General features: G+C 38.6%; 2 protein-coding genes across 2 annotated transcripts; both read right to left on the reverse strand.

The window, feature by feature from the left end:
- Nucleotides 1-3,519: 3,519 nt before the first annotated feature.
- Nucleotides 3,520-10,445, reverse strand: LOC105233404 (uncharacterized). Its single transcript, XM_011215485.4, has 5 exons — nucleotides 10,306-10,445; nucleotides 9,869-10,238; nucleotides 8,888-9,799; nucleotides 7,816-8,822; nucleotides 3,520-7,756 (listed from the first exon to the last, which is right to left on the reverse strand). Exons 2-5 carry the CDS (start codon nucleotides 10,233-10,235, stop codon nucleotides 3,716-3,718), a joined length of 6,327 nt encoding a protein of 2,108 aa, XP_011213787.3. The 5' UTR covers nucleotides 10,236-10,238; nucleotides 10,306-10,445; the 3' UTR covers nucleotides 3,520-3,715.
- Nucleotides 10,446-10,968: 523 nt separating this feature from the next.
- On the reverse strand, nucleotides 10,969-11,846 carry LOC105233405 (uncharacterized). The gene has a single exon (XM_011215486.4). It carries the CDS (start codon nucleotides 11,742-11,744, stop codon nucleotides 11,094-11,096), a length of 651 nt encoding a protein of 216 aa, XP_011213788.2. The 5' UTR covers nucleotides 11,745-11,846; the 3' UTR covers nucleotides 10,969-11,093.
- Between the last annotated feature and the right edge of the window lie 1,014 nt (nucleotides 11,847-12,860).

Raw genomic sequence — 12,860 nt, forward strand, 5'->3', positions numbered from 1 at the left:
TAAACAATCATAACGTTTTTTTCTGATGGTTCACTTAGTAGTTATATGAGATCAATGTTGCCAGAGTTGTGCGCTGTTGAGTGAAGCATCGGACAGAGTGTGAGTAAGTGTTTGATAGAAGCGGTGTCATCGCAAAGGGGGCAAATGGATGGGCTTTTACCCGATAGTAAGTGGGCATGTGTTATGATAGTGTGTCCAATCCTTAATCGAGTAAATGTCTTCATTGCGCTAGTTGGAACTGTTGACGAGTAGATTATTCGATTTCTGGCTGGGTTTATGTCCGCGTAGTGATGCTTAAATGTTTTCCATTCGCTTGCGTTTTTTTATGCCTTTTGTGCTTAATAAGGTTAGAAATGTCTTGCTTGGATGAGGCATAGTATGTTAAGGCAGGAGTCCTGTACCTTCTTATTTAGCTCGTATTATTTTCTGCTGCAATAGATTAAAAAGTCACACGATAGGGAGTCTTCTTGTCTGAAACCTCGTATTGCATCGAACGGCTCGGAGAAGTCCTTTCCAATCCTGACGGGCAGTCGTATTAGCTTTTTGGGGATACCAAATTCAGACATAGCGGAATAGAGGCAACTCCCTTTCGTGCTGTCAAAAACAGCTTTGAAATTGACGAAAAGGTGGCAGGTGTCGATTCTTTTTTCAGGGGTCTTTTCCAAGAATTGGCGCATGTTGATTATGGTCGATGGTCGATTGTAGACTTTCCGGTCCTAAAGCCACAATTTGTTGACGGTGGGCTTTCATACAATACGCTCGATAAGATCTTATATATTAAGGAGGCTTATCCTATTCTGTTCCATCGTCATCAATTTGAGAATCCATAATTTCCAGTGTCCAGTATTCCAGTTCATAAAAAAATCATGTGATCCCTACTCTCAGGGTGCTTGCTGAAAATATGCAAAAGTTATGTGGAAGATTTTAACATTTTACTAAAATTCAAACTTTACTCAACGAAAATCTCGCTTTCGCATCAAAATTGATTCGCATTGATTACTTAGAAACAACGATCACCAAATACCTAGATATCCGTAAAGTATACCAAATTATGTCAAAGGGATCCCAAGATCAAGTCAATTAATACTTGCTCAAGTTAGGAATGATAAAACAATATATGGGTTGGATGTGGAAGATTCTAGTTTTAGTGACATTCGTGGAAAACTTCCGAACTTAGTGTGGAAAAGCTCAAAAGTGCAATATTTGATACAGCAATTACTGAAAGGTACAAATTTTATAAAAGTTATCACTGTTCTCGTGCAAAATATGCCGACAATCTTTCAGATTCGAAGAGTAAATAAGAGCATCAAGAACATCATCTGCATTAATTTTCGGATAATTTGGGAAATTATAATGAAGAAAAAGGAAAGTAATTCTACCAGGACCTAAAAGTGATGGAAGAAGAATATTAAGGATGATGGGATCGTTACATGGTGGCTGGTCCTTAAAAGAAGATGGTTGACTTAAAAATTACATATAAAGTAAAAACGCGATTTATTGAAATCTTGAAAAAGTTCGTCAACGAAAATTGATAATTGGTATGGGGAACGTATAAATGAAGTTAAATTTCGAAATGTCCGCAATTGATTAGATTAGTAAGGTATGGAATCTCCTTTTTGTTGTACGATAAATTGTAATTGTATGGCAAAGAGACTCGATTAGATTGCTGGAAACATCAGCTTTTTTTGACTCAGACACATTAATGACATCGTAAACCTCGGTACACGTATGGAAGCATTATCAGGCTGAAATATCCAGTCCTCGCCAAGAATCTTTTATAATATACGTAAGTTACATTTTAGGGAGATCCGTATACGAATCCCTAAAACCCGGTGTGAAACGAATTGTAGAATTTCTAAATGACCCAAAAACCTACCCGTGCCATGAGAGAAGCACCATTATCTTTTTCAAATTCATTGCCAAAAACTTGAACTTCTCATAAAAGGAAAGTCGGTCCTTCTTATACCGAGCTACAAGTTTTGCAGTTATTGACAGGGATGAAAATTAAACTACGTGAGTCTACGACCAATTATGTAAAATAACTTATGATTATACCTAATATCAAATCGGGTAAAAACTGTTCAAGCTCCTAGGTACTGAATATGTTGACCCCACTACTTTTGACCGAAAATATCGACGAATGTGTGAGATATATGTATGTATCCTTTCCTGATAATAGTATGACTAAAAAAATTAAAAAAAAAATTTTTAAAAAAATTTAAAAAAAAATAAAAAAAAAATTAAAAAAAAAATTAAAAAAAAAAATTAAAAAAAAAAAAATTAAAAAAAAAATTAAAAAAAAATTAAAAAAAAAAATTAAAAAAAAAAATTAAAAAAAAATTAAAACAAAATCTAAGGTTAAAAAAAATCTAAAATTAAAAAAAAAATCTAAAATTAAAAAAAAAATCTAAAATTAAAAAAAAATCTAACATTAAAAAAAGATCTCAAATTAAAAAAAAAAATCTAAAATTAAAAAAAAAAATCTAAAATTAAAAAAAAACTAAAAATTAAAAAAAAAAATAAAAAAAAAATTAAAAAAAAAAATAAAAAATTAAAAATAAAAAAAATTAAAAATTTAAAAAAATTAGAAAAAAATTAAAAAAAATTAAAAAAAAAAATAAAAAAAAAAATAAAAAAAAAAAAATAAAAAAATAAAAAAAAAAAAATAAAAAAAAAAATTAAAAAAAAAATATAAAAAAATTAAAAAAAAAAATATAAAAAAAAAAAAATTTAATTTAATTTAATAAAAAAAAAAAAATAAAAAAAAAAAAAATTAAAAAAAATAAAAATTAAAAAAAAAATAAAAATAAAAATTAAAAAAAAATATAAATTAAAAAAAATAAAAATTAAAAAAAAATATAAATTAAAAAAAAAAATAAAATATTAAAAAAATAATAATTAAAAAAATTAAAACAAAAAAAAATTAAAAACCAATACAAAATATAAAAAATTAAAAAAACAAACATAAAAAAAAACTTAATAAAATATTTAAAAAAAATCATAAAAAAAATTAAAATATAAAAATTATTAAACACAAAAACATTGTGCAAAAAATGACAAAAAAAAATAAAAAAATTAAAAATAAAATAAAAAAATTTAAAATTTAAAAAAATTAGAAAAAAATTGAAAAAAATTAAAAAAAAATAAGAATAAAAGATTAAAAAAAAAGAAAAATAAAAAAAAAAATATAAAAAAATAAGAATACAAGATTAAAAAAAAAGAAAAATTAAAAAAATAAAAATTAAAAAAAATAAGAATTAAAAAAAAATATAAATTAAAAAAAATAAAAATTAAAAAAAAATATAAATTAAAAAAAATAAAAATTAAAAAAAAATGAAATATTAAAAAAATAATAATTATAAAAATAAAACAAAAAAAATTAAAAACCAATACAAAATATAAAAAATTAAAAAACAAACATAAAAAAAACTTAATAAAATATTTAAAAAAATCAAAAAAAAATTAAAATATAAAAATTATTAAACACAAAAAAATTGTGTAAAAAATTACAAAAAAAAGTTAATGGTGTATAACATTTTTTATTTGCGCTATTAAGCTCAGATATCTACATACATATTATTTAAACACTTTCTTCTACAATAATCACCACTACAGGAAATACAATATTTAAAAAATTGAAAACTTAACGCTAAACATTGTTTAAGACTAATGATAGATGGATGTGAACACTAGAAGTACAGTGCAGGAAGGCCGCTTAATCTGTCACTGTAGCGTTTAGCTCAACAGCCGGTGACGCAGCAGTCAAAGCATTCTGCGCATGCCTGCACTGCCACCAATCGATCGTGTACGCGCGCAGACTCGACAAAGTCATAAGTGCAGTGGACGCATCCGTCGCGTCGCCCAACGCCGCGTACAATTGCCGACAGTAAGCTTCATGTGTGGCCGCGCCAGCGCCACCAAACGCCTTGATACCATCGATGTCCTGTACAAGCGACGGATAATGTTTGCCAGCGCATTCAATCAAGTTGGACAACTGCGTCTCCGACACAGCACGATGCTGGGCGCACGAAGTCTTCTGCAGAATATTCATTAGACGCGCAAAGTTATGCGGCGAAATGCGTGCGGAGAGATGAGGCAGCAGACTCAGCACGAGCAAATGTAGTTCGAGCGTAATATGAGTGAAATTGTGGAATTCGTGCGCGAAAGCTTTTACGGAATACCACAGGTTGCTAATTGTGCTAATGAGGCCCTCAATAATGTCGAAGTGGTAGAACTCAATGGTACTGATCACCGAGCTGAGCCAGGGTAGGAGGCCGACATGCTCGATCATAACCTTCGAAGAAGCGGGTATTTTGGCGCAAGTCGAGAAGATGGAGAGTATGAGCAAATTCATATCCAGCGTAGACATGGCACTGCCATAGAAACCTTGCAGCACTTTGAACGTGTTCGTGGTGACGAGCAAAAAGAGATCTGAGCCTGATTTTAGGCCATTGCGTATGACTTCGACAATGAATTGGCGGAAGGCTTGATGCTCGATTTCCGGCGAGTAGAAAAGCACATTGAACTCGGGCACACATTGGAAATTGAAAGTGCTCTTCAAGCGCAAGTACATGGTGAGTTGTTTGTAGAGTAAATGTGTTGGATCGGTGGTCAGATTGAAGGTCTTCGCCACGAACAGGCCTGGAATGTATGGTACGCGTGGTGTACCGCTATTCTTCTTGTGCTTCACCCACGACTCGCGCAACTCATTAAGACCCGCCTGTATGTTATCGTATGCTTGCACCCACAACGGACGCTCAAAGAACTTGTTCGCCTCGAAGTGTGCGCGATAACGCAACTGCACGCAGCCAGCTGCCAAGCGCATGTCGCGATCCTGCGATGAGAGCGCAGCAAACACCAACGACAGTAAGCCATTTTGTACTGGACGCGCTGGATGCGAATACGCCTCCGGCGCAAAACACATATTCATAAGCGGCACAAAGAAGGCGGGATCATAGCATTGCTGGAAAACGCGCGCGCGCACCGGACACAAGCGCAACTCGGCTTCGTCGAATTGCGCGTCACCGCGTTCAATGCGACGCTCTAGCTCATTGCCGCCGAACACTAGCGCTTTCTTTGATGGATCGCGGAACTCAATTACCGGCAGCTGCTGTGCACCATTCAATTTACGCCAAATTGGAAAATTATCAATCGTATACTCACAAAGCTGACGGTCGATAAGCGACATCACCTGCGCTATGGAAGTCTCTTGCTGTGTCAACTTGGCGCGCTCTTCGTCGGCCGCGCGCAACGCGTAGAAAGCGATAGCGCTTTCGCCCCAAATGAAGGGACGATATTGTTGTAGACCGCAATCGTGTACCTCATAGAGTTGCAACAACGCCAGCGCGTAGCGATCCGCATCGCTGAGTTTCGCCTGATAGGCGCCCAATATGATGGGTATTTGTGCATCGCTAAGCGCGGCCGGGTTCTTCAGCGCCAGCGTATAGAGTAGATGTAGCACTTGCGTTTTCACTTGTGTTTCGCGCGGCGACAAAACGATATCGAAGAACTTGGAATGTGTGCATATCATATCGAAGAGCTGCGCAGGCTCCGCCATTGCTGGTGCAGCATCCGCCGCTGCTGTGTAATCGGTGTACAGCTGCTGGCAGAGGTAAGCAAGCAATTGCAGCAATAAGCCATGCGTGGCGTCTGACTGTTGTGTGGCGGCCTCATCGCCTACCACAGATTGCATGCCAAGCTTGAGGCAGAGTTTACAGAAGTTTAGCCATTGCTGATTGTGCAACAGCTTTGTGAAATCGGGCGTGAAGTCAGCGTCAGTGTCGGTGTCTGTCTGTGCCACTTGCTCGTGCGCTTCATCCACATCTTCAGTAAGCGCGTTGCCTTTCTTCTTCTTGCCTGCGCGCTGCTTTTTCGCCTCCAGCGGCTTAGCAGCACACGCAACGCTGCCAAGTTGCCACCAATTTTGCAATAGGAAAGCGCACAACTCCAGCTTCTCGGCATCCACCTGTTGCTTCTTCAATTCAATACTCAGCAACTGTACTTGCAGATTAATGAAGTTTACAAATATTGTCGCGCGCTGCTGGTTGTTGCTCGCCGCATCTGCGGTGACGCCGAATGCCTTGCTGTAGATCGCATGTATAACGCGCAGCTGGTACACCTCTAAGCCGTCGAACTTGAAGGATTTATTGCAAAAGTCCACACACTCCGAACGCGGCATACAGCGCTCAATCAGAGCGATGGAGGCGCCTGCATGCTCCTTATAGATAACGCCCGCTTTCTGCGGCTTCTCGATCGTCTTCATGAAACCGCTCTTAAACGATTGGTAGATATTTTGCAACAGCGTTGGCTCAAGCGTCAAACCTTTGCCGAATGCAATATCGATTAGCGGGTAAACGAGCTCCTTCTTGTGCATATGCGTCGGCAGCAGCTGCACGAATTCGTCGTCTAACTGCGCATCGCGCTCGAGCAGCAAACAGGCGAGCTTGATCGAAGACTTGGCAATGCGTCGTTCGACAAAGAAGGCGCCGAAAAACTTCGCACCCAATTGTGGTATATACTGATGCGCGACAGTTAAGAATTCGTATAGCGCTTCCTCGAGCTGTTCGTAGCCCATTTCGGCACCGAAACGCTTCACTAAATTCACATAAAGCTTGGCGAACTTCGGTACAAAATCGCATTTCACCGCTTGCTTCAACGCGGCCAAGCGCTGCAATGCGCACACCAACAACTCATAGTAGATGCTCTTCTGCATGGTCTCCGCGAGCACAAAGTCGCCGTATTTCAGCTTTGTGACCAACAATTCGAGCACTTCAATGCATTCACCAGCGCACAGCTGTAAGGCGCGCACCAAGCGCACCGCATCCTGCAGCTGTTCGCTAGCCGCCTTTGTTTGCTCCACCGACTGTATAGAGATGGCAATCGCTTTCACGACTTTTAGGCGACAATTCACCGCATGCGTAACAAAGTAAGGATGGTGATTGCAACGCTCCGTAAGCAAACGCAAGAAATAGAGATAGCTCAGTTGCGTTTCGTTGCTGGCGCTGATCAGCTCGGTGCTTTGTATGCGCGTTAAACGCAAATTGAAGACGTATTTAAACAAATTATCGACGAAATTGTAGTCCTGCTCACCAGTTGAAAGCGGTGTTTGCTCTGCCGTTGTCAACGCGCATAGCACGTCAACACAATCACCCAGAAATTCGGCTGCTGCCTCGGCTTGGCTGCGCGTCAGCCGTTGCTTCTCCACCAATTGTGCAACCACGAAGAGCGCTTGCTGCACGTAGATCATGAGTAGGCGCTCACTTTTCAGCTCAGCGCTGAGCGTGACTGTTTCGCCGCGTAATGTCACTTCAAGCGCTGCCGCCTCCGACTTCGACTTGGCGAAAATTTTAGCAAATTTGACGTCACCGCGCACCAAGGCATCGTGCAGTTGTGCCAAAACGCCCAATTCTGTGGGCAATTTAGCGCTTGTTAGCGATAATTCTTTAGAGCTAGCGGCTAGCCAACTGCGCATATAGTTGTCGAGCGTGTTGAACTGTTGCTTATACAATTCAAATACTTGCTCTGGATTCGGGTAGTAGTGGTAGAGCAGTAGGCACACAGTTTCTAGATATTTATCTAGAGGCGTGATTATTTCAACACCCTTAAAAATGAGCGGCAGCAGCTTGCTTATCGAAACACTCTCCACATACGCTTGCACCGAGAGTCCGCTTTCGATGTTCTCGAAGAGTTTTTTCAAATTTTGCTCATTTAGTATGTTTTCTGTGGTTTTCGGCATCTCAACATCCAAACGCGTGACCTGTGGGTAAATAAAGCATTTTAATTATATAATATATACTTATAAGCACATTTACGCACCTGCAGCGCTTCGACGAACACCTGAGTCACCACATCGACGGTGTCGGCATCGAAGAAACGTAACGCTTCCAGCCACAAATCGATCTCCCAAATGCCGGAATCGAAAAGTCCGGTATTCAAAAATATCGTGTGCAACAGTTGGCCCGCTTCAACACGCACCTCCTCGCTGCCATACATGAAAGCTTTAATGAATGACTTCAAAACGCTGCTAAATAACTGTTCAGTGGGGTCTAGTGCTTTTGGCAACAACAATAAGATGGTTTTGATAGCTTTCAACTCCAATTTAATGTTGCCTGTTCCGCCGCTGGCATCGCCCGTCTCATCGCCGGCATACAGCGGACGCAATAGGTTCAAATAGTCCAAAATGGTGCTGGTTTTATTCACAAAGGAACGATGCTCCTTACAAATAATCAACAACAAATCTAGCGACACATCTAAATGATCCAACACGGTCACCTCCACGGCTTCCTGATCTTTTATAGACATATACAGCGAGAAGAGTATCTCCTCGACAGTGGGATAGTTCACCAAAATATGATTTAATATGTCCAAACGAAAGCGACGCAGCGAATTCAAATTGTCACGCGCCTCTTCACGTTTTGTGATTGCCGCCATATAAGCTGAATATTGCGCAAACATGGCATACAACAACTTGTTGGCGGCCAAACGAAAGCCAAAATTCTTATGACGCACCATTTTTGCGCCCGTCAGCAAAGCCAACGTTTCGATGGGCAAGCACACGTCCTTGATGAAGTAGGTGCAGTCGGTTAGTGTAATTTTATCCAATGCAGCGCGCAGTAATTGTGGTTGCAATGTGGATATTATTTTCGTGAGAAAGTCACAAGCTGAAATCCAATCGCGCTGTGCCGTGCGTAGCGGATTTATAATGCCAGCAAAATTGCGTACAGTGTGACGTGCGAGGTCCGGACAACTGGCGAGTATGCGTATAACCAGCTCTGTTTTGCGTTCATTACACCAGGGTTTATGGAGTTGGCCAATAACTTTACCTGCATTGTATAAAAAAAAAGTTAGATTATATTTTCCACAAAAATAAAAAACAAAATTATCTCACCCTGTATGGCGTTGTGTTTTTGCCGGTAATTTGTGACCGCATCAAAGCAGATACCATGCTTACGTGAAGTCATTAGCATTAGCAGAAATTCATGTGTCACTTTCGCCACAGCATCACGCTCCTCCGCATTTACCAATGGCTCGATTTGATCCATAGGCAACTGTGTGTGTGGCCCTTGCTTGCCCGCACACTTAGCGGCGTACACTTTGGGTCCGAGCCAATCGTAGAGACGCGCAAAGTGTCTGCAGCATTCTGCGTCAAAGACATGTATTTTCTTGGTCTTCGATATTTCACTGCATTCCAAGACATATTTACGTAATGTGCTGACTACAACACAAACTGTTACATGATCATCATATTGCAAGCCAGAGGCGAGTGCACGTATCAGTGCGCCACGATCTAGTATATTACGTATAAGCAGTGTGTTACCGTCGATTAAGTAGGCGAGCACAAAGTGTATGAAGCATTTACGTACTGTCTCGGTTTCTTTCAATTCTTGCGGTGAATGTGAAAGCATGTTTTCGATTGTCTTTACATTGGACAGTATGTCGTATGAGGCGAGCAATTGACGTCCTAATTGTGGATCGACACACACAATGGCGGTAAGTAATTTAAGCGCGGTGCGTCGATGCTGCAATTGTGCAGATTTGAGCAGTTGATCGATCACAGTACCATGTGATTTGAGGAAGTAACGTGAGGCATATACCGCCGACTCCATATGCTCTTTCTGATTCGATACAATTTCCATTAAAACTAGTTGCAACGCTTGACAAAGGTAGCCGATGTGCAGCACATTCGTTTTGTCCACACGCTCAAGCGCTTCTGCCAGTTCGAGCGGTTTACCACGCTTCTCTATATATTTAGCGACTAATTTGGGGCGTGACTGTATAATATGCAGAAAATGACGGAGTTCTAAGCAAATAAATACATATATGTAAATGTAAGTCAATATGAGAAGTTTATTAAAAAATCACATTTTACCTGTTATGAAATTATTGCTGCGCAGCTTTGTACGAAAGTTTAGCATTTTGAAATCTTTTGAAAACTTCAACGCTTTCTCTTCATAGCCAGAATCGTGTTCCTGCATTTCTTCTTCTTCCTCCTCTTGTACATCTTCGGCAAGATCAGGTTTACCATTTACTGTTTTTTCATCCTCAACTGCTTCCTGCTCTCCAGCAGGATTCTTCCCTTTCTTCTTTTTATGATGATTTTCATGCTCTTTGGCTTGTTTTACTTTCTTAGCGATCTTCTTCGGCACTGCAACTTCTCCATCGTCCGGCAAGTCTTCCCCATCATTTTGTACGTTCTGATGTTTTCGCTTTCTTTTATTCTTTGCCTCAATAGCCATTTTCTGTAAGTTTATAATATCACATTAAAATCTAGTTTATTTATGCATTCTAACGCTATTTTAAATTTACAGTTTCTAGGTATTTTTACTGGATAAAAAGCGTGCAGCTAACTTTGCACGTGTGTTCTCATTTGACGTCTACTCTTGATTGTCTTCTTCTTGTTTTTTGTTTTTCTTTTAATTTACACTTTTTCTATACACAGCTGATTTTGATAGAAATTGGCGTCATTTAGAGTCTCGAAATTTTTATTTTGAATTTAACCCTTAGCGAGGCCCTAAAATTTAGCGCCAAACGAATTAATTAATTGATTACACAGGGAGAACGGGAAAAGCCATTTAAACTATTTTCCACTAAGATCCCATAACTCATATTTTCCGTTAAGACCTTCCATAGAAGCATTTTCCAGAAATCACTCTTACAGCCAACCGCTTGAAACCGTTAAACCAGAGAGGTCCTGGTCTAACTTCGTTCTGGATATTGAACAATAGTATAAATATTACAATCTATCTAGAATAGACGCTGACATACTAAACATATGTCCTGCATCCCTACCGTTTAGTGACTTCGTCGGCAGTTAATTGTTTGCTTCACACAATCACGCTTATGATAGCATTTGATGATTAAATCCGCAATTAAGTAGGCGTTATATTGACTTCTAATAATTGACTAGTGATCTTCACACTTGCACAGTTGTTATTCCAACGTCTATTTTATAAAAACAAATCATATATATTCTTTATGAGATAACAATTTTTAATTTAACATATACATATACATACGTATGACTACAGCAGTATAAATCTGTACAAATATCAGTCGTTTAAATAAATTATTATTAATTTTAAAACTCAATAGAATTATCCACCGGTCAGGCCCGCCATGTAGATATTCAGTACATCTGGATTTGCATGCACAAATTTTCTCCTCTTAGGTATAGGCTGTATGTGTGGTAAGCGTGTGCCATTTACAGCATTTGGACTTGGGTCATAATCGTCATCATCATCATCAGCGTCGGCCTCGTCATCACCTACGACATGCACAAATCCATTTCGGCGTCGCACCGCATCCTGCTTTTTACGTTTCAGCTTCGCTGCTGCGGCAGCACTTGTGGATGGACCCTCGTCAATCGTTGATTGCGAGCTACTTGGTTGCTCTGCACTGACTGCTGTAGTAGTCGTTGTTGTAGTGGTTGACCCTTTTTTTGTCGCATGCAGCGCTCGTTGTTGTCGACTAGTAATGGTATCATCTTGATCTGTAACTGAAGAGGACAACTCCAAGGATCTTTGTTGTTGCGCTCGTTTCAGTTCTAGAGCTCGTCTAATTTTTTCTGAATATATAAGTTTTAATTGTTCGGCACATTGTTTACAAACCGGGTCTTCACCGCGAAAATCAATCCGTCGTTTACGAACAAATTCAATGAGTTTTGGATCCTTAATTGTTGTATTCGGCTGTCGTAGCAGATGGTTATCATGTGCTAACCCACATTTTATTCCCCGTATGCGCACCATTTGTTTTTAACACGAAACATTTAAAATATATACACTTGGTAATTTCAAAATATGTTTTTGATGTAATTTAATAGGGATGTGTTAATCGTATATCGATAGCACAGAAATAAATGCACTCAGTGCTGTCAATTTGCAGTTTTTTTTGATGGATTTTGTAAGTTGCACAATATTACGCCAATGAATATTAAAAAACGTTTTTTGAAAATTTGACATTGAACTAATTTTTTTGTCCAATTAATTTTAGATGAATCTCCAAGGGCTAGGGATGCTCACCGCAAGGAGCATCGGTTGGAACTTGAATACCAACAGCCATCAATTTTAAAATCTCTGTCAAGTCTAAATCTTATTTAATGGTGCTTTATTTTTTCTTCTATAATATACATAAATAATTTACTGGCAAAAAAATAAATTAAAATTGTAATTTTTTCACGTCTTTGACTACAACTAATCTCATAGGATAATGTTTGAAAAAACCTAAGCTAAAAAATCTAAAATTCCGGAGAAGTAGACCTAATCATGTCGTTCCATAATACGTATAAGTATACATAACTGTAAATCCTGATCTTTTAACAGCTCTCACCGAAATTTGATAAGAGATATTTAGTACGGCCAGTAGCAATTGGATTTTAAGGCTACTCTTTGCTTCAGTCATACCTCAGTCAAAGTGTTTCAATGTTTAAATAAATTGCTACATCCGATTAATGGAAAAGGAGGAAAGAAATCGAAAGGAGGAAAATCGGAAAAGTCGTCAACTTTCAAACACAGCCGACAATAAAGAGGATTCAAGATTCATCGGTGATCGAACCCCATTTAGATCGGTTAGTCTTATAAGGATTCAAGAATATACTGTGAAACTAAGTTATATCGGATGCTATAAACGGACTTCGACTGTTTGGAAGGAAAGCTGGCGAGCTGTTTATGACTGATACGCGGACATTTAGGTTTAGTACCCTTCGCCAACCGCTTTTAAGGCTTTAATTTAGACAATGTGCTTGCAAAAGATCTCTACATCGATGCAGCACTTTGTTTTGGTAAAAATACAAAATTCTGAGAAAATGGCCAATAAAAAATCTTATTAGGTTATGTGATTGAAAAGTACAGAAAACGATGCTATAC

This window comes from Bactrocera dorsalis, chromosome 3 (genome assembly GCF_023373825.1).
Source record: "Bactrocera dorsalis isolate Fly_Bdor chromosome 3, ASM2337382v1, whole genome shotgun sequence".
In the NCBI taxonomy this organism is placed as follows: Eukaryota; Metazoa; Arthropoda; class Insecta; order Diptera; family Tephritidae; genus Bactrocera; species Bactrocera dorsalis.

What these genes read in the sequence shown, in the direction of transcription:
- LOC105233405 (XM_011215486.4), bottom strand. Translation starts at nt 11,744, where the DNA reads ATGGTGCGCATACGGGGAATAAAATGTGGGTTAGCACATGATAACCAT.
- LOC105233404 (XM_011215485.4), bottom strand. Translation starts at nt 10,235, where the DNA reads ATGGCTATTGAGGCAAAGAATAAAAGAAAGCGAAAACATCAGAACGTA. An exon ending in CAGCAATAATTTCATAACAG is followed by an intron (nt 9,800 to 9,868) that starts GTAAAATGTGAT and finishes TTATTTGCTTAG; the next exon opens with AACTCCGTCATTTTCTGCAT. An exon ending in TGTTCGTCGAAGCGCTGCAG is followed by an intron (nt 7,757 to 7,815) that starts GTGCGTAAATGT and finishes ATTTACCCACAG; the next exon opens with GTCACGCGTTTGGATGTTGA.